We start from the raw sequence: 19,147 nt of genomic DNA, 5'->3' as shown, positions 1-19,147 counted from the left end.
CAATTAAATGGTAAAGTAAGATAAATTGCTTAACATTATTAGCATAAAAAAGCAACAATAGTGAATTAAATGAACTTAATAAAGCATTTCAATTGAATGAAATTGGCGCATCTAAATCGAATACAATACTTTACCATTACGCTGATCCCGGACATAGAAAAATCGGCTGACATTCAACGTGTGAAGTGATCCGTTGGTACAGCATCATCTTCATCTTTCTCGTGATCGGTAATAGTTAAAGCAGCAAACATTTACTCTTCTCTGTTAAATAGTAAGCAGATAACGATCAATATGTTAATGATAAAAATGTTAACAATCGATGCGATTTTCCGCGATTCGAAATACGAAATTGGCTGCGCAACGGGCAGAGCGCAGGCGCAGTGGCATTTGACGGGCAGCCGTCAGCTAGTCAGCGGTTGCAAATGGCGACAGCCACGAAATCTCTGGCACCGACTCGCGAATAGTTTCACGCCTACCGAGTGCTGCGTGATCGAGCCGTGCGTGAAAGTTACCCTAACTCAGATCGGTATGTACTCGAAACTGATCGTATAATCGGCGCGCACTGCGTATAACCTCTCGCTATCAAAAACCATAGTCGCGCTTGGTGGCACTCACCTCCTATACGCGACAGCTATTTTTCGGGCAGATAAAAAGACACTGTTTCGGCTTGTCTCTCCCGTTCGAGACACTCGAATATCGATGCATCATGATCTCCGAGTAATCTCGCGGAGAGCATTGCCACGATTCGCGGTCATACGATCCCGAAAAGTTTTCACGTAACGGGTGCCACTATCAACGTTCGCACGGCACTGCTGTCAAAAAGTGTTTGGCCAGCGGAATCTAGGACGCGGTACCGGCTTAATCGCTCGATTTTCCTTTCGAGCGTCTCAGTATTCCGTTCATATACGTGCTGTTTCATCTTCCTGATTTCTCTCCCTTTCGTTCGCCGTGCCTGGCTTCGATCGTCCGATATTTAACACCCGAATCCGATGCACTCCTAATCAGCGAATCGCGTTCGGACCGCTTTTTTTGAGCTTCGTTCCCCTTGTACGTCGACTCGGTGTCATTAAATGATTGTGTACTGTGATTCACGAAATAATGTGTTAGATACTTGGGAACTTACTACTGTATTATATATTTTCACTGTTGCAAGTAGGAACAACTATCTAAACCTATTTGTAAAATTTAAAGAGAATTTTGTTTTATATCAATCACTCCTATTTGTTACTGTGCAAATATATTTTCTAATGCAAAATTATATAGTATATTTTCATTCAATTTTGTCGATATAATTATAGTAGATGCAGTTCCCAGTACTGATGCAAAAGATCGAACCATTGAATTGCTAAACAATATGCATTATTGATGCGCTCTTGAGTACTACATGAGTACCTCTCAATGTGTTTTGCTTCACAGGTAGTTTTTAAAAAGAAGACAAAATGCCGGCTGTGAGAGGAGATGGAATGCGTGGACTGGCTGTGTTCATTTCTGATATCAGGAATTGTGAGTTAATTTAAATATACCTATCATACAAGTTCATTTTATGTTCTAGCATTAAGTTGTATTCGATTCTGTGATTGATGTTGCAATATTACAATATTAGATAACCAGGAATACAAGTCTGTATTTAGTTCATTGAAAATTTTTCCCATCTTCTATCCATTCAGAGATATGATGCCATTGAAACACATATGACATGCAAAGTATTTCAAACAATCCAGAGTAGGAGACAGGGGGCGGAGCTCTGATATAGGCATATCTCTGTGATTATAGCTTGTCTTTTGTGCACTAATATGTAATACTTGGCATAATGTAATAAACGTCTATCAGAGCTTACATTCTGAATTCCCTAAAGAATTTTTTAGAAAAACGAATAAGTAGTAATTTTTCAAACATACAATGTAGATTAAAAAATCCAGCAGATATAGAGCAAATCAATACATGCATACTTTGATGCCAGTCCAAGTGGCATGCAGCCATTATACTTTTCTATAAAAACTATGACAAATGTATACTTGTACATATAATGTTTACATATATTTTGTATGTATTAATACATTGTGCAGTAAATTATATATGAATTCTTAAATATAATATAAATAAATAAACATTTATCCCACCAGGTAAAAGTAAGGAAGCAGAAATCAAGAGAATAAACAAAGAATTGGCAAACATTCGGAGTAAATTTAAAGGAGATAAGCCATTAGATGGTTATCAGAAGAAGAAATATGTTTGCAAACTCCTTTTTATTTTTCTTCTTGGTCATGATATTGATTTTGGCCATATGGAGGCTGTCAATTTACTTTCATCCAATAAGTACTCAGAAAAACAAATTGTGAGTATTAATCTCTTAACAAAAGATTAATTTTCATGGAGAATTTAATTGCAGTTTCTAAGTATGTTACTTGTTTCAGGGGTACCTTTTCATATCAGTTTTAGTAAATACTAATAGTGATCTCATTAAGTTGATAATTCAGAGTATAAAGAATGATCTTGCATCCCGTAATCCAGTTCATGTTAATCTTGCTCTTCAATGCATTGCCAATATTGGCAGTAAGGAAATGGCTGAAGCTTTTGGCAATGAGATACCAAAATTACTTGTATCTGGGTAGGTTCTTGTAACTTTTTTATTAATGTAGTTCGTAATATTACGAATATGTTACTAATATTTTTATCATTTTGCATTGACAGAGATACTATGGACGTAGTAAAACAAAGCGCAGCATTATGTTTGTTAAGATTATTGCGTACAGCACCGGATGTTGTTCCTGGAGGAGAATGGACTTCGCGTATAGTTCATTTATTGAACGACCAACATCTTGGTGTTGTTACCGCAGCAGCATCTCTGATTGATGCTCTTGTAAAAAGAAATCCAGACGAATACAAGGGATGCGTTAGCTTGGCAGTCTCAAGATTGAGCAGGGTATGACTTTGGTTATTAATCCGGCGGGCGGTTCAAGGATAGTTCTTTGATATTTACTCTGTCTCATTAGATTGTGACATCAAGCTACACAGACCTACAGGATTATACATATTATTTTGTGCCAGCACCATGGTTGTCCATTAAATTACTGCGATTATTGCAGAATTACACTCCACCTGGTATATCATCTTGACTTCATTTTTTAATTAAATTGTAAATACCAAAGCAATTTAATTTCAACGTTTACATTTTAACAGCCGAGGATCCAGGTGTGAGAGGCAGATTAAACGAGTGTCTAGAAACTATATTGAATAAAGCGCAGGAACCACCGAAATCAAAGAAAGTACAGCACTCGAATGCAAAGAACGCGGTGTTATTCGAGGCGATTAGTTTAATTATACATAACGACAGTGAACTGTCTTTATCAGTCAGGGCGTGCAACCAACTCGGCCAATTTCTTTCAAATCGTGAGACTAATCTTCGCTATCTGGCTCTGGAGTCCATGTGTCATCTGGCCAGATCCGAGCTTTCGCATGAAGCTGTGAAGAAGCACCAAGAGGTCGTTATCCTTTCTATGAAAATGGAGAAGGACGTGTCCGTTAGGCAACAAGCTGTTGACCTTCTGTACGCCTTGTGTGACAAGAGTAACGCGGAGGAGATAGTACAAGAGATGTTAAACTATCTTGAAACGGCCGACTATTCGATTAGAGAAGAGATGGTGCTAAAGGTTGCAATTTTGGCTGAGAAATACGCTACCGATTATACTTGGTACGTTGACGTGATATTGAATCTCATTAGGATAGCTGGTGACTACGTATCGGAGGAAGTATGGTACAGAGTCATCCAGATAGTCATTAACAGAGACGACGTGCAAGGATATGCGGCAAAAACTGTGTTCGAGGTGATTGTTTGGATATATAATTAATTAATGACTACTCGGATGCATTAGTAGTTTTGACTCAAATCTTCCTTTTTGTTTCACCAGGCGTTGCAGGCGCCAGCTTGTCACGCAAATATGGTCAAAGTTGGTGGTTATATACTTGGCGAATTTGGAAATCTCATTGCTGGCGACCAGCGTTCGTCTCCAGCTGTACAATTTCAGTTACTACATTCCAAAGTAAATTTTATATTTCTCTACGCTAATAACTGTGTATTCAATATATTAACTCTAATTCTAATTTTAGTATCATTTATGCTCCTCAATGACTCGAGCATTGTTATTGTCGTCGTATATCAAATTTATTAATTTGTTCCCTGAAATGAGAAGTCAGATACAAGATGTGTTTCGACAACACAACAATTTGCGCAGTGCGGATGCGGAACTGCAACAGAGGGCTTCGGAGTACCTGCAACTAAGTATTATTGCATCGAGCGAGGTTTTAGTAAGTATATAATCTTATATTATTTTAGAACGTACAACTAATAGTTCTGATTTTGTTAAAGGCTACCGTTTTGGAAGAAATGCCTGCATTTCCAGAGAGAGAATCTTCCATTCTCGCGGTGTTGAAGAAGAAAAAACCTGGCCGAGTGCCTGAAAACGAAATTAGGGAAAGTAAAAGTCCTGCGCCGAATACCAATCATCACGCAGAAGCGCCCGCAGCGACTGCAGGAACTGTTAATAACACATCAGCAGATTTGTTAGGTCTTTCCACTCCGCCATCTTCTCAGCCAGCTAGCAATACAGGTGTACTCCTGGATGTGCTGGGTGACATTTATAACATGTCAAACAAAGTCGGTGCTACGAACGGTGCCCAAAACACGTACAATCCTAAAAAGTAAGACACGTTCTTTAAATTACAATTAGGTTCAATTTTTCTTTTCTTGGATGCGTTAATCTAATTAGACCACTTTTCTAACAGTCAGAATTCTCGATGTGCTTCTAGGTTTGTTTGTAAAAACAATGGTGTGCTATTCGAAAGCGATCTAATTCAGATCGGAGTAAAATCGGAATTTAGACAAAACTTGGGACGCGTCGGCCTGTTCTACGGCAATAAGACTCAATATGCTCTTCACAGTTTTCAAACTCAACTCTCCTGGACGGAGGAGAACCAAGCGAAACTAGCTGTACAAGTAAAGCCAGTCGATCCAGTGCTGGAGGCTGGCGCTCAGATACAGCAAATGATTAACGCGGAATGTATCGACGATTATAGCGGTACGGCACATGTTGCATAACGTTCTAAGAAACATTAAATAGACATGCAAGTCAATTGAACGTTATGGAGATGCTATTAAATTGTTTTCCTCGTACACAGATGCGCCGAGTATGCTCATATCTTTTATTTACAACAACGTGCCACAAAAAATTACGATGAAACTACCGTTGACGATTAACAAATTCTTTGAACCGACGGAAATGAATGGGGAATCGTTCTTTGCACGATGGAAAAACCTTGGAGGGTATGCAAATAAAATTATTTAATCAAATTTTCAAGTTCATGTTACTTTTTTGCAAAACAGGTTTTTGTTAGATCTTCTAGTGATTAAAGAAATGCACATTTGAATGACTTTCGGATGACTTTGAGCGCAAAACAAACAACATACGTTACCTATTTTCGCTGATAATAAAGGTATTAAACGGAAACATTATTTTTTAAAAATCGAATTTGTGTTGCAGAGCCAACCAACAACGTTCGCAAAAGATTTTCAAGGCTCAACAACCAATAGATCTCGCGCAGGTACGCACGAAACTGCAAGGATTCGGAATGCAGTTACTCGACGGTATCGATCCTAATCCTGATAATTTCGTCTGCGCGGGTATAGTACACATGAGGGCACAACAAGTAGGATGTTTGCTGCGTTTGGAACCTAATAAACAAGCACAGGTAACCTCTGACAATATGCCCATTCTACTTAAATTGTCGTACGCCTTTTGGTTTCAAACATACCTAGAAAATACAACTCTCTTACACCTTGTTCACAGATGTTCCGTTTGACGGTGCGTTCGAGTAAGGAGTCAATGTCAGTAGAGATCTGCGACCTGCTGGTGGACCAATTTTAAACGGCCTAGCAGGCGTGAAACTATTCTAAGGTACCATTAAACAAAAAGAAAAAAAAACACAGAAACGCCGTGGGAAGACATATCGTGATTATAAAAGGATGTCGTCTCTCGACGTTCAAGAATGATACTGATGATTACTTGTTAAGAGATATTCGTTGTACCCAAGCTTACGCTCACAGCGCGGTCGTAAGAACTGAATCCCTTGTGTAGACGAAGCGTTGTTACCACATATAATCCCGAAGACAAAACGCAAGGCATAGGATTTCGCCGGAAAAAAACATACACAGGTACACACAATACACAATCAACGTTATCGCGTATAATTATCGCATATAATTGCGTGCATGAAAAGCAAAATGAAAACGAAAAAAAAATGAAACGTCAAACCAAACAGCATATGCAATGACCACAAAAGCGCGTGGACGACATTAGTCTACGAGCGAAGGTAATTGACTATGAAGATTACCTTCGTCATCTTCTTCTCTCTTTTTGTTTGAAATTCATCTTTAGCCGAGGTCATCCAATGAAGTATAAATGTTTTTGCCACGAGTATTAGCAAACTATGTTCGGGGACAGCATCCGATTACCATCACAGATTTTTTACAAGGAATTTTTAACTAGGCACTTTTTAATCATTCTTGTTTAATCAGTTTTACACACCGACCTGCATCGCCTCTTGCGATTCTATTGTTATCAGCCCGCGCAGTTGCGTTCTCGTGGTGCGCTCCTCATCTACTTCGTTTCATACCGATGTCGGTTTCTGAGATTATTATAATTAACTATCATTGTTGCGTCGGCGAGAGTAAATTTGGGCACGATGACGATAGTTGTATGATATTAGTTGTTTATCGTAGATTTCCTTGTATTTAACGGAGCTCAAAATTTCTCTTGTAATTAGTAGGTTCGACGTCATCGCTCCTGTCCCGATCCTCTCACCCTCTGTTCCGCTTCCATCACCCCATCGTTCTCCTTCTATCCCCTCCCTAAGATCTTTTCTCAATACCTCAGACGTTGGTGTTTAAATCCATGGCTGGTCAACAAAGTTTGGCTCGCGAGGAGGAGCGATCGAGTTCAGGCGAAGCAATGAACGAACCAAGAACATTCTTCGTCAAAGAAAAACGAACCCTTTTTCTAATTAACGAGTCTTGTGTGAGATGTATATTTCCGTAGTATATCTTGTACAGATTCGCGGATGCGTTTAAACGTTCATTATGTTTGAAGGGGAATGGATATAGAAAATTAATAGAGCAGCTCTCTGCGAAAAAAAAACGCTTGAACCGCGTTTTCAATCGCGTCTATCCATGCTTCGATTAACTCCTGTCTATCGCTTTGTTATATGGAAAATTGTAAAGCTCTATATTTGAATTGTACATAAGAATTATCCGTTGATTAAATGTGCTGATAAAGAGCCGTTTGCACGAGACATACCAGAGACATCCGGCCCGCTTTGCTGGCCTGCGAGGATCCACGATCTATCTGAGAGTCTCCTCCTGCTGTTTCATTTGTAATTTCTTTATCATGCGAACACGAGATGTATATTTTTTTATGTTCGTATAGCATAAATTTATATTGGAAATCCCTCTCCTTATTCCACCTGTACTTTCGTTTCTTACTTTTATTATAGACGTATATATGCGTTGCTGTCTGCATGAGGATCGAGCATGGTTATCTAGGTATCGACCGAATCAAAAGACTATGCGTGCGTTAATATATTTTAATGATTAATTAAGAATTCGATCGCGTGGAACGCCAAAGGTTTCTTGAATAGAAGGAAAATCGATATCACCTATCACTGTTTTCTTCTATTTTGCAACATTCTTTCCTTTACTCGACTTTTTGAAGCTGTTTTTGTATAGCTGATTTTATTACAAAACGCTCTTTCTTTACCTTCGAGTATTTGATTTTCAATACAAGATTCCATGAAAGAATTGCACGAGTTTTAGCAATGTTTTTAATCGGTTATCTATTTTAGAGAGAACAGGGCGAACAAACATTCCTGAAAAAAGAGACCAAGTACTCATGGAATTGTAGAGCCCTCACTACCCGGGTATTCGAGTAATCGAATCTAAATTAAATATTAAAGATTTTAACCTAATTAAGTGTCAAGTATCTTAAGTTAAATTAAGCGAATGGCTAGATCATATGATCTAAATTGATCGCATATCCAAGTATTCAGTCATATTCATTTATTTGCTTCCCAATTGAGTGCATGAGTACTCGAGCCCTAAGTACCCGCAACAATGAGTGCTCTACAGAAAATTATTTTGTAAGTCCCGATCGTTTCAATAATGTATCTGTACAGGCTCAATGATTCTTTAGATTTAATTCGAAATTAAGTCTTTTATGTTAATATTAAGCTCACTATCATGTCTTTTTCTGTCGACGAATACTTTTTTCGAAACTGCTTCCCTTTTTATATAGATTCGATCTTTGTTTTCTGTACATATATATATGTGTGTGTGTATTAGCAAATGTTCTATTTGCACGCTCTCGGTATCGAAAGGCAAGAACACTCCACGCGGAAACATATAATTGTAAATACAACACGAGCCAGCAGTCGGACGCATTGAATGGCCCCAGTCATGGATTTGTAAATGCGATTTACGTTTCGGAATGGCTGACCAGATTCATGTTTATTCTACCACTATCGTGAGAGTCTGTATGTACACTCCTATCATTTGCTTACGGAAACCGTGAATCATGTTCGCCCGATTAGACACGCATGTGTATCTACAAGGCGAGTAAATGAGAACCGTTGTCAGAAATAATATTCCTTGTGTATCGATTCGATCGAAAAAATTGTTTCTACTAAATATACAGGGTGTTCACTAACTAGCCAGCGTTTTGAAAATATATTTCTTTGGTTCCTCGAAGCTTACAGTGTGGTCTCATTTCGGTGAACGCTTTCGCACGATGTAAAAATATGTGTAACATACCATTAAACAAAATTGAAAGTCGCCTTCATTTGCAAACGCCATTGCGATGCTTGTAAAAACGGTAGCACTTCTCCCTCTTCCATTTCCCTTCCGCACTTATAGCTTACGAGAAGCTGGCTAGTTGCACGAACGAACTCTTACATTTTCATACCTCGTATTATTCGAGGTATCAAGACCGCTATGAGTTTTATAAATGGGATCATGTGTTTTATTAACGCCCTGACCTCGACCTGACCTAAATCTCTAAAAGGAACCAGAATACAATGTATTTTGTATAAAACACTTTTTGAACAAATCGATGCATAACGAGTTACTTCGGATGGCAAAACTTATTGATTCGTTCTGTAAATACATGTAACATGTATATTATATACAGGATGTTCGACAATTTCGCAGCCATCTTTAGCAGCTGGAACAATCCAGCAGACGCAGTGAATGTAGATACAGCAATCTCGAAACAACTTTCGTGTAACTTTACCTTTCCGATTAGAGAAATTACAATTAAAAGTAAAATTACGATTACAGTTAAAATACTTCTGCGCAATCATTTCTGAGAAGCTTGTGAACATTCGTAGCATAGTTGGAAATTGTCAGATACCCCTGCGCACCCCATAAACGTAGTAATCACCTAAGACTGGACTCGCGATTGTTTGTCGGTTAGACGACATGCCCTGTATACACACGCGCGTGGATACGTATATATAAATATAGTATATATAATTCATATAAGAAATATATATGTTATATATACCGATTATTGAAGAAATTGGATTTACGTGGCGGCACACGTGATTGTTAGGCTGTTGTGTTGCGGGAAACGGACCGCGTATATGTTACAACACTACAGAGATTTATTCCGGTAAATCCTTTGTCGTTTTCCTCGCTGCTTTCTCACACCTTCGTGTAAATGGATTCAATGTAGGAATTCGATAGTAAACGGGAACGCTTTCAATCGTACCTACAATCATTTTCTATCGAACGTCGAAACCGTTCCATTCTAATCGACAACAATGACAAGCTTTAGAGAATTTATTCTTCTAATCCAATCACATTTTTTATAGCAGATTACTGTCCGATTAGTTCGCTTCAGACTAGATATGCATAGTGTGCATATAAGTACCCAATTGGACTGCAAATTTCTATGCAAAATCAAAACTTTCTAGATCATTTCTCAAAACAGAAGACGAAAATTGATTCGTCCAATCATTTTCGTAGCAATATTTTCCTACTCTTTTTTGTCACAACTGCGTAAAATCTGCAGGCCAACCATGACCGTAGAATTTCTACATTATGCGTTATTATAGTAACCGTTCTTCGTAATCAATGACACACCTTTGCTATATAAATCGGCCCCAAGTCTATTCATAAACACTCGTTTGCTATCGATGAACCCGGTGTACGCGAACGTTTGTGAAATGAATATCATTTGTATCACGATCATCAAATGTATGCATAACGCATTATAATCTCGTACACTTTGCGCCCTTTTGATGGATCGACGCAACAACCCGTGATCCAGACTGCGCCGAGTTCAGCGATCGCCGACCAATCGAGCGTCGGTTCAATTGATATTACTTGCGCGTTGGAACATCTAAATTGTTGACGATTGAAAATCACACGCGGATGGTCGCGTTCGATTATCACTGAACCGCGGTTCGCCACATGGTATAAAAATATATCTGGGTCAATTCCGGAAAACAGGTAACAGATGAAAATGTGTTTCGTCGTTCAATAATTTTAATCGAAGCGTCAAATCTACAGTCGAATCATACCGGTCTGTGAAACTTCGCGCGATTATGCTGGTCAAGCTCTTCGAAAAATTCCAAGACTCGTATTTTAGTTCGATCGTTTCAAGAATAACAATGACCGAGCCCTCTGCAAATATTGTAAAGATTATACTCTTCTTCGCATCAACCAAAGATATTATTCTAAAGCTTGCTTATTGCTTAATCTACCGACTATTAGTTTTGCAAGAAGCTAGTACGATATTTTAGAATTTCTAATTTCTTTAGAATCGCTTTTAGGGATTCGCGTGAATTTTCGCAGTCTGAGAATCGAAGTTCTTTTAGTGCCAAAACCGTGGACAAGTCAGTTTCGTCTACGATTTGAAAGTACAGAGAAACTCCAAGGGGGTCCATTTTACGCGAGTGCATGATTGTAAACAGATTGTACGACGACGACGAGCGAGAAACGTTGCGCGAAATTTGCCTAATTCAACGAACGTCCTGGAACGTCCCGCGTTTACAACGTCATATTTCTCCGTTCGCAAGGCGAGAGCCGATTCGATATTCCCTTTTTTGGAAACTTTTTCGTGATCGGTGCAATCCTTCGCCGACAACAGTCAGGTTGCAATAGATAATTCCCAGCAGCGTGACGTATGTGTGTGCATGTACATTATGTTCTATACTCGAGCAGGCACGCAGAGAACCGCTTTTCGTATTATAGTATACAGCACAGCGTTGAAACAGGACATCATCCAATTTCCATCTTGATTGATCGCAAATCACGCGATCTTCGCGATCTTTTAAGCAAAATTAAATGTTTAGTTTCTTGAGTAAAGATTGTCTGTGTCAACTGGAAGAGTATCGATCTATAGCCACATTTATAGTTTCAGTGTTCATTGCTCGGACGTCGGTGCTTAGGTCCTTTTGAACTCGAGTGTATATATTATTACTTAATTATCTACTTTCTAACAATTCTTTAAAATCTCCACATGTTTCATTGAAGTCTATAGAAAGATTAAGATATCTATAATGAATATCTTGAGAAGAATATTGACAAAATTAATAATTAAAATTATAAACGATTCCAAACATATCCAATCACGCGGTTGTCAGAAAATTATTATTGAAATGAATATTATCGAAAAGTATTAAAAAACTATCGTTCGTTTTGTGGAAAATTAAAAGATCGCGAAGATCGCGCATTCTGTTGGACGATTCAATTCGGAGATGAATGCAGAAGAACTTTTTCACAGCTGAATCTGTTAGCCGAACAGCGAGCGTTTTGTATGTACTCTCAAAGTTCCTTAGAATGATAGAGGACACGTAGCCGAGGTTACCCTTTACAACTAGATTCGATAGATAATTAACGCAGTTGAACGGATGCAATGCGTGGATCATTTTTAATCGTGTTTCACCCATCACGGCATGTTTTACAGCGACTTATTTTTATAGTTAGGTTTTACGGTGCGAGAGTATATCGACGTTGTTTCAAATCATTTATATAGCGTTATACATGTAATGTCGTCACTATAGCCAGTCGTCGAGCTAGCGATTCCTCGATTTAACACAGTCATTCTTGTTCGATCACGAGTCGACCGCGAATTTTCACTGCTACGAAGTCATCGAGGAAAAAGCGTATGTAAGAAATGGGGCATGATGGATGAAATGGTCGATCTAGACAGAAATCTTGTGGTATAAAAATTAACAGTACTCATCAGATGCGACTGCTGTACGATTCAAACTTGCCCAGTAATATTCTTTGAGTTCTCCTGTATAAAATGATGTGGTTTAATATTGCATTATATTTGCGGAGACATGCTGAGAAAATTGAAAAAGGCGCCTAAAAATTTCGCTTCGAAGACAACAACTGTATTTGAAATTTTGTTCTTTCTATAACAAAGTCTAATCTTGAATGTGCTCTAAGTGGACATTGTTTCGCTGGTCTCAGCATTGGACCTCCACAGGGCCATTTTGTTCTCAACTGACCCGGATCCACCATTTCAATAACTACCTGACGCTAAGGGGGTACAGGAAATGTCAGAGAGATACACAAAAGATTGTCCGCGCGAGAGAACATAGTCTACGCGTTTTGTACTTATCGGTTTTCTATGTATTTTATCGGAAGGACCGAAAACGAACTCCATCGTAGCGGGACGCTATCGGGAACTGTTTTGTGGCTGCCAATGCGATGCATCGAAGTAGCAGCGAAAACATCGAACTCAACGTTATCGCGGAATCATCGTGTCGATTCGTTCTTCACTTTATTTTCTGGCTGAAGCGTATCGTTCGTGGATGTATAATGAAACTCGAGAAGACGGGCGGAAAATACGGTGCTCTTATGTGCAGCTGCTAACAAAAGTACTCGTATACCCGCGCGGAACATCTCTCGTTCATGCAATCCCTTCACTTGTTCATTTTCGATTGACTATCTTACGTGTAATTAGCGTTCGATATATTGCACTGCTGGAAAAATTAATTGGCAGATATTTCTGCAATTTTATAAAGCAAATCTCATATTCCCATTACGTACATTGCAGTTTGTTGTGTTTCAATAGTACATTTATTTTCTTTTTCCATTTACTTACTTTGTTTTTTTATATCATTTATTTCGAACCCTTAACTATTTACTGAAAGCAAAAGCTCGTTTGTCCCAGTAACTCGTAGTGAACAATAGATTCTACGTAGCTGCATTGGAAGTTATTTATGACTCGACCTAATCCATACGGGACAAATATTTTCGGACAGGATTGCAGTGAACGATAAATAAATAGAGATTGATGTTTTGTGTGAAAAATTTGAAAAGATTGAAAAAATTACTACTCTTATATTCCTTCTTAAGATTGTACTATGTTGTGTTATCTATACAATTTGGTTGTGGTCTTACGAACGAGTACTTTTGTCTGTGAATGTAGCACTGCGGAATGGTTATGGTCATTTATATTTTTCTCCGACAATACCACCGACATTTGTATCGTAGTACCATCTTGTATAACGATGCTCCATATGTGTATCAAACGAATACCTGACGGATCACGTAAATTACCTGATAAACGAACGTACACCCGAGTCTCTTTTTACACGGTGAACGCGTAAACATGTTACTAACAAATTGATTTCGCGCAGAGCAATCGCATTTGCATCAAATGAATGCGACATAAACAATATAGAAAGCTGTTTCGATAACACAGAAAAATCCATTCATTAACAGTAACATAGAATGAAACGTGTTAAAGTGAAATTCATTAACATTGGCCATACGAAACTGTGAAAATGCGTTCGTTGCGTATATTCGACGAACGCACGGAAGAAACGTTAATGCATCGATGAGGATCGAACCGAGTAATGGTTTTTAAAAGATCGACATTTTACTCACCCCTTCGCTTTTTCCATCATCGTAATTGACGAGCACGTTTCCTTCCTATCGGGGCAAAATCGTTTTTACCACGTGTGAAAAGAACCGCATGAATGTGAATAAAAGGTGTCAAAAAGCTCGTGCAACTGTGAACGAACTGTGTCAAAAGAAACCGTGTAAATGCGAGTCGTGTAAAAAGATAATACCGTGTAACAAAGAGAGCCAGATGTACGTGTACACTTCATCAAGACGCGACAATAGGTGAGAAACTTCGAGAGGCGGTATGTAGTTATGAAAAAGACGTGTATATGTGCATCGAAGAATCGTATTATGATATACATAAATATATATATATATATATACATATATTCTCTTTCTATCGTTTCTCGCGTGGACGTGATCAAAGGAAGGGGTTGTAATAAACGGAATCTTAGATTATTATATCTGTATACTTTATTGTGTCTTTAGCAGGCGTCTGTCGCAGCTACGTCTATCGACGGAACGAACGTGATGACGTGAATAAATAAAAACGAATAAACAGACATACAACTATACTTTGGTGAATTTCCATCCGCGTCGCACGGCAACGTCTGCGAATCGGACTATGGTTCTCTATTCGCTTCCATAGATAACTATAGTTTCGCACTCCACCCTGGGATTTTGCTAAGGATTGCTTCAGAGCGCGCTCTCTAACGCACATGAAAACACGTCGTCTAAAGTCCATAGGTTTTTCCAAAAGGATTTCAAAAAATTAACATAGTACGATTTTTTGGAGCAACAATCGCGTTTGGAAACGTTTCTCTCGTCGTTATTCCTAGTCCTTCTTTTTTTTTTGGAAAATCGTAGTTTCTGGAGCAGAAACTGGACATATATAATCGTGCGATGATCGATTCTGCGAAGTACATTTCGTTCAGCGGCAAAAAAATTCGACGAAATCGCAATTTTTGAAATCCAGGAGAACATCTCCAAGGATATAGATATATGTGTCACAATTGTTATCATTTTCACCTGAAAATATTTTGCGAACTACCCGTAAGTATGTTCTCCGTTATGCAAAAAGAGCGATCGGGAATAGTTAACAGAATTGTTCAAAATAATTTCCAGAAACTTGCAAACCCAAGCACGTGTTTTGAAACGACAGCAGACGTTCCCGACGTTTTCCGGAAACGACAATTCCTGGAGGGCAGAAAACGGAAATCCCCGACTCGGTTCCAGTCTTAAACAATCGATTTAGACATCGACTAAAGCGCGCCGCCGTTCCCTTTACATACACGTATGTACAGTAGTGTATTTACAAGATTCGCGTGGATATCGCGTGCTCTCTGTTGTTCGCGAAGTCTGAAGCACCGCTCTCCTGGCACGTCGCGACGTGGTGAAAGAGAGAGAGAGAGAGAGAGAGAATCTCTCTGGCGAGACAGCGAGAGCAAGCGAGAAGAGCGAGAGTGCTCGGGGGGCCTCTGAACGCACTTGGAATCTGTTTGGAGAGAAGAGAAAATGTGAGAGAGAGAGGGGTCTCTGAATTTTCCAGTTGCCGGCCGAACCGATCTTCAAAAAATTTCCCCGGGGGCCACTCGCGGCTTTTCTTCCCGTTTTTCTCCGCTTTCCTCGTTACTTACGACCGAATTTCCAGCACGCCGGGCAACAACTTCTCTCCGAAGGAATTCAAGCGCTGAAGAGACCACCAAAGAGATCTTTGGACGTGCACAAATGCATGCACTTCGAGTGTAGTCTACGGAGATCTATAGCCTGTGATCACGAGCTTATCTAGTCCCACGGCTTCGCTTATTATGATCTTTTTAACCAATTTTACCCAGCGATATAAACAAATGTCAATCTGTTTCGAAAAGCTTCTGATCGAACTTGCACAAAATTGAACGAGAGCCGAAGCCATATACAGTACTTGTGAATAATTATAAACTCAAAGTAACATTTACATTTTTACTGACATTTAAAGAGAAACCAAATACAAGTATACTTGCATATTCCCGTTTTCTATTATTTTTAATATAGAAATATGCAAACATGATGTTTCGTTAAATTTTTGTTTAAATATCGCTAAAAATGTGAAAGTTAATAATCATTAAAAGAATATGTTTATTTAGTAGTCTCTCACGAATGCATTTTCAGAATCTCGATGATCGTAAAACAACAAATTTTTAAATTTAATGTACGCTTGAATTAGTAACAACTGTTTATTTGAAGACTGATTCGCTTGGTCAAATGAATACGTTATTCTCTCTGAAAGCATATGTTAATGCAAAGCCGTGAAATTGAAAATAATCCCGTAATTGGTAGTACGCATCGACAACCTCCCCAACTCGGTTTTTACCGCCTTACCATTCGATTCGACTTATCCAACTATAATTATAACCGCGAGTCATTGGGCCGTGTTTCTGTGTCAATGTAAGCCGCATTTATGCTCACATTCTTCGTGGTAGATCGCAACGGTTCCGCATTGAGAGACATTCTCTTTGCTGATCGCTTGTACATAGTATATTACAACGTAATGGCTACTTATCAACTAACTGACTAGCAATCGGGGATCGAAGGACGCGGAGCACCGGTCGATCGACCCTCTTTTCGAAGGTTTCCTTAGCATCAGAGAGAAAATTACATACGTGCACACGCCGATCCGTAAGTCTGGAGCGTTGCTGAAACGTCGTGCAAAATTCAAAATCGGTATTTTGAAACGGAAAGATTATTACCAAATATATCTCAGCAATTTATAAATTGATTTATAAAAGTGCACTGAATTTTGGAATAAACCGATTCCCTTTTGTACGTTATATCTCAACAAGTGATCTCGGCTAACATACTGCAGGAATATCTTTTCAAACGAATATTGAACTGCAAACCGAAGGATCATTAGATCGTTAGGCCCTCGTAACTGTGTCTTCAGACTTAGGATCCTCACGTGTGCATCTCTAGAACGAGCACCAGAGTTAAGTACTTCTAAAACAGTTCTTCGATCCTACAACGAAGCGAAAATCGGCGAAGACAGTTCCCAAAGTCCATCCCCGCGAAAGTGACCTCCCCCCTTGGTCGAATTTTCTTCGAGCATCTTTAGGACAGTGATTAGCCTCGCGATCCATATTTCACGGCAATTATCCACGATCCGGGCGCTCTATGAATCCGAAAGGAGCGCGAGAGTGGTCGTCCAATCTTCCATCCGTTGAAATGTTAAAACGCGGACCGATTCCAGAGGGCTGTTTCCATCCGCGGCGTTCCCATGAATTCTTAAAAACGCTCGCCGGCCCGTCGACGATTCGAAAACCCCATCAGCTACGCCATACTGCGACGAAAACTCCCCGAACCCAGAAGAGGCCGCACCGCGATCTACAGTCGCGATCGCATTCGATATCTCCGGGAACGGTTCGCCAGCTTTAGCCTTTCATCTGGAGAGATCCTGATCTCGAGTCCCGCGGGAACCCCTCTTCTGGGGGCTGCGACGCGTTCCAATTTCCTCCTGAAAGCGCATCAACGCCTGCAGCAGAGACTGCGAGAGTGCAACACCCCTGCGGAGGCTCTGTCCGCTCTTCACCCGCCTTCTCGCGCAGTCGAGTAACACCGTAGGAACCTTTTCTGTCGCCTCGTTGAGACTCTGCTGATCGAGTTAACAACAGAGTTAGCAACTGCTTAGCAGCTCAGCTTCTAGTGCCTCTCCAATGAGTTCAGCTCGCCGACGACAGCGGCTTCTGCATCCTTCTCCAAAATCTCCTTGCCGTCGTCTACCAGGTCCTGGCCCTCAGGATCGTTCACTAGAACGCTCTCCTCGCCGGTATCCTGGGCATCCTCGGGAGCCAAGAACGGATTAACTCGGCCCTTGCACTTCCTTTGGTAGTCCAAGTTGTCCGGAGCTGGTCTGTGACAGGAATCGCAGACGGTGTCCGTCTTCGAGGTGCAGGGATGCGCTTCGTACAGTCCTGGACCGCATCTGGAGCAGATCCAGCACGGCTGGATGCTGTGGTGAGGACTGTAGGTGCCTGCAGAGCATTTGCCGCATTCTGTGTCTCTCCCGCGGACGCATCGGTTCACCACGCCCCAGCCTGGACCGCATCTGCTGCAATGGGTCCCGCCTTTTTGGTGCCTGATGCGAGGCCTGCACTCGCTCACCTGGAACAACGGCAGATGCACTCGGTTAGAGTCGACCGACTAGAGGGAACCGCTTTCGAGCATTCGGCCTGCCTGCCGGTGCACGCATGCATCGCGAGACATTTTTCTTCAACTCTCATCGAAATCTTAATTTCTTTCGATTTGTCAAGAGTGAAAATAAATGTATTAGGTCTACTGGAATGTTTTGTCTGTTTGCGAAGTGAAAGAATATCATAAATTGTTCATGCATGTAATAATAATTATTGTACAATATGATTCCCGTCGAGTAATTATTTCATCGGGTGGATACTTGTGACTACTTGCCAGTGTGATAGTAATTTGTAAATACAGTTTTTGAAAAACACTGCTCTAATCTAATACTGAGACACATCTAAATAATTAAGTTTAAAGAAAAAGGAATTTAAAGTTTTATTTTCCCAATGGTAATTTGGTCAGCGAACTTAACGAAATATTATTTTTGCTAGATTTTGTACTAATTCATTTTGAATTTATCGTTATTCTGTATTTTACGATTATTGCAGGCAATTTTCATTCTGCATGAAGATCTGCAGTCTAGCGACGATTTGTTTAATGTTGTGCATCTTTGACTAAATAATGCCAGTACAGCGTGCGAATTTTCAACTGATTCTTAATGATAAGTTTGAATATGAAGGAAAGATTCTAGAATCTACGAAATAGTGAAATTAATTCGATTATCCCGCCTTCAACGACGATAGAAATGCCTAAGATTCAGGGTATAAGGCGTGGCAGTTCTCAAAGTTCTTGAATTCGAGAAGGACCAGGCACGAAGCCCTTTTCATCTAAATTGACTCTGCGGCACCGAGGAAACAGGTGCCAAAGGGTACAGCCAGCTGACTGCTCGCACACCTTGCGCCTTTCTTTCGTCGCGCATCGGACCACGATCAAGATACACACGGCAGAGCCGAGATGTAAATTAGGATTTCTTGCAGCCTCGGGTTTCCTCATTATGCCTTCGTGCGTGCAGCAGTCCGTCCGACGCCGAATGATTTCTGCGCGACCGTCTCTGAACCCGTATATTTCTTGAAAGCCACAATGTGTTCGGTAAAATCGACGTAGCGTCAGAATCGACCGCAATAAAAG

General features: G+C 40.0%; 2 protein-coding genes across 3 annotated transcripts in view; one reads left to right on the top strand and one right to left on the bottom strand.

Moving 5' to 3' along the window:
• Positions 1-406: 406 nt before the first annotated feature.
• The window catches only part of Ap-2alpha (adaptor protein complex 2, subunit alpha), a 25,950-nt gene continuing 7,209 nt past the window's right edge, over positions 407-19,147 (top strand). The window contains exons 1-14 of one of the 2 annotated variants that reach the window (XM_078195897.1): positions 407-526; positions 1,417-1,503; positions 2,124-2,335; positions 2,415-2,608; positions 2,692-2,923; positions 2,994-3,102; positions 3,181-3,824; positions 3,909-4,040; positions 4,108-4,305; positions 4,367-4,698; positions 4,807-5,075; positions 5,176-5,320; positions 5,538-5,745; positions 5,844-5,951. In XM_078195897.1, coding sequence (XP_078052023.1) covers positions 1,440-1,503; positions 2,124-2,335; positions 2,415-2,608; positions 2,692-2,923; positions 2,994-3,102; positions 3,181-3,824; positions 3,909-4,040; positions 4,108-4,305; positions 4,367-4,698; positions 4,807-5,075; positions 5,176-5,320; positions 5,538-5,745; positions 5,844-5,921 — 2,817 coding nt within the window. In that variant the 5' untranslated portion in view covers positions 407-526; positions 1,417-1,439 and the 3' untranslated portion in view covers positions 5,922-5,951. Of the gene's footprint in view, positions 527-1,416; positions 1,504-2,123; positions 2,336-2,414; positions 2,609-2,691; positions 2,924-2,993; positions 3,103-3,180; positions 3,825-3,908; positions 4,041-4,107; positions 4,306-4,366; positions 4,699-4,806; positions 5,076-5,175; positions 5,321-5,537; positions 5,746-5,843; positions 14,375-19,147 lie in introns of those variants that run through there. The other variant, XM_078195891.1, reaches the window with a different exon arrangement.
• LOC144478210 (uncharacterized) overlaps positions 17,463-19,147 on the bottom strand; it is a 16,976-nt gene continuing 15,291 nt past the window's right edge. Inside the window, exon 2 of the mRNA XM_078195959.1 lies at positions 17,463-18,046. Coding sequence (XP_078052085.1) covers positions 17,585-18,046 — 462 coding nt within the window. The 3' untranslated portion in view covers positions 17,463-17,584. The remainder of the gene's footprint in view (positions 18,047-19,147) is intronic.

The sequence above is a fragment of the Augochlora pura genome, chromosome 2 (assembly GCF_028453695.1).
Source record: "Augochlora pura isolate Apur16 chromosome 2, APUR_v2.2.1, whole genome shotgun sequence".
Classification (NCBI taxonomy): domain Eukaryota; kingdom Metazoa; phylum Arthropoda; class Insecta; order Hymenoptera; family Halictidae; genus Augochlora; species Augochlora pura.
Note: the sequence above shows the minus strand (reverse complement) of the source record. Positions and strands in the feature narration are given on the sequence as shown.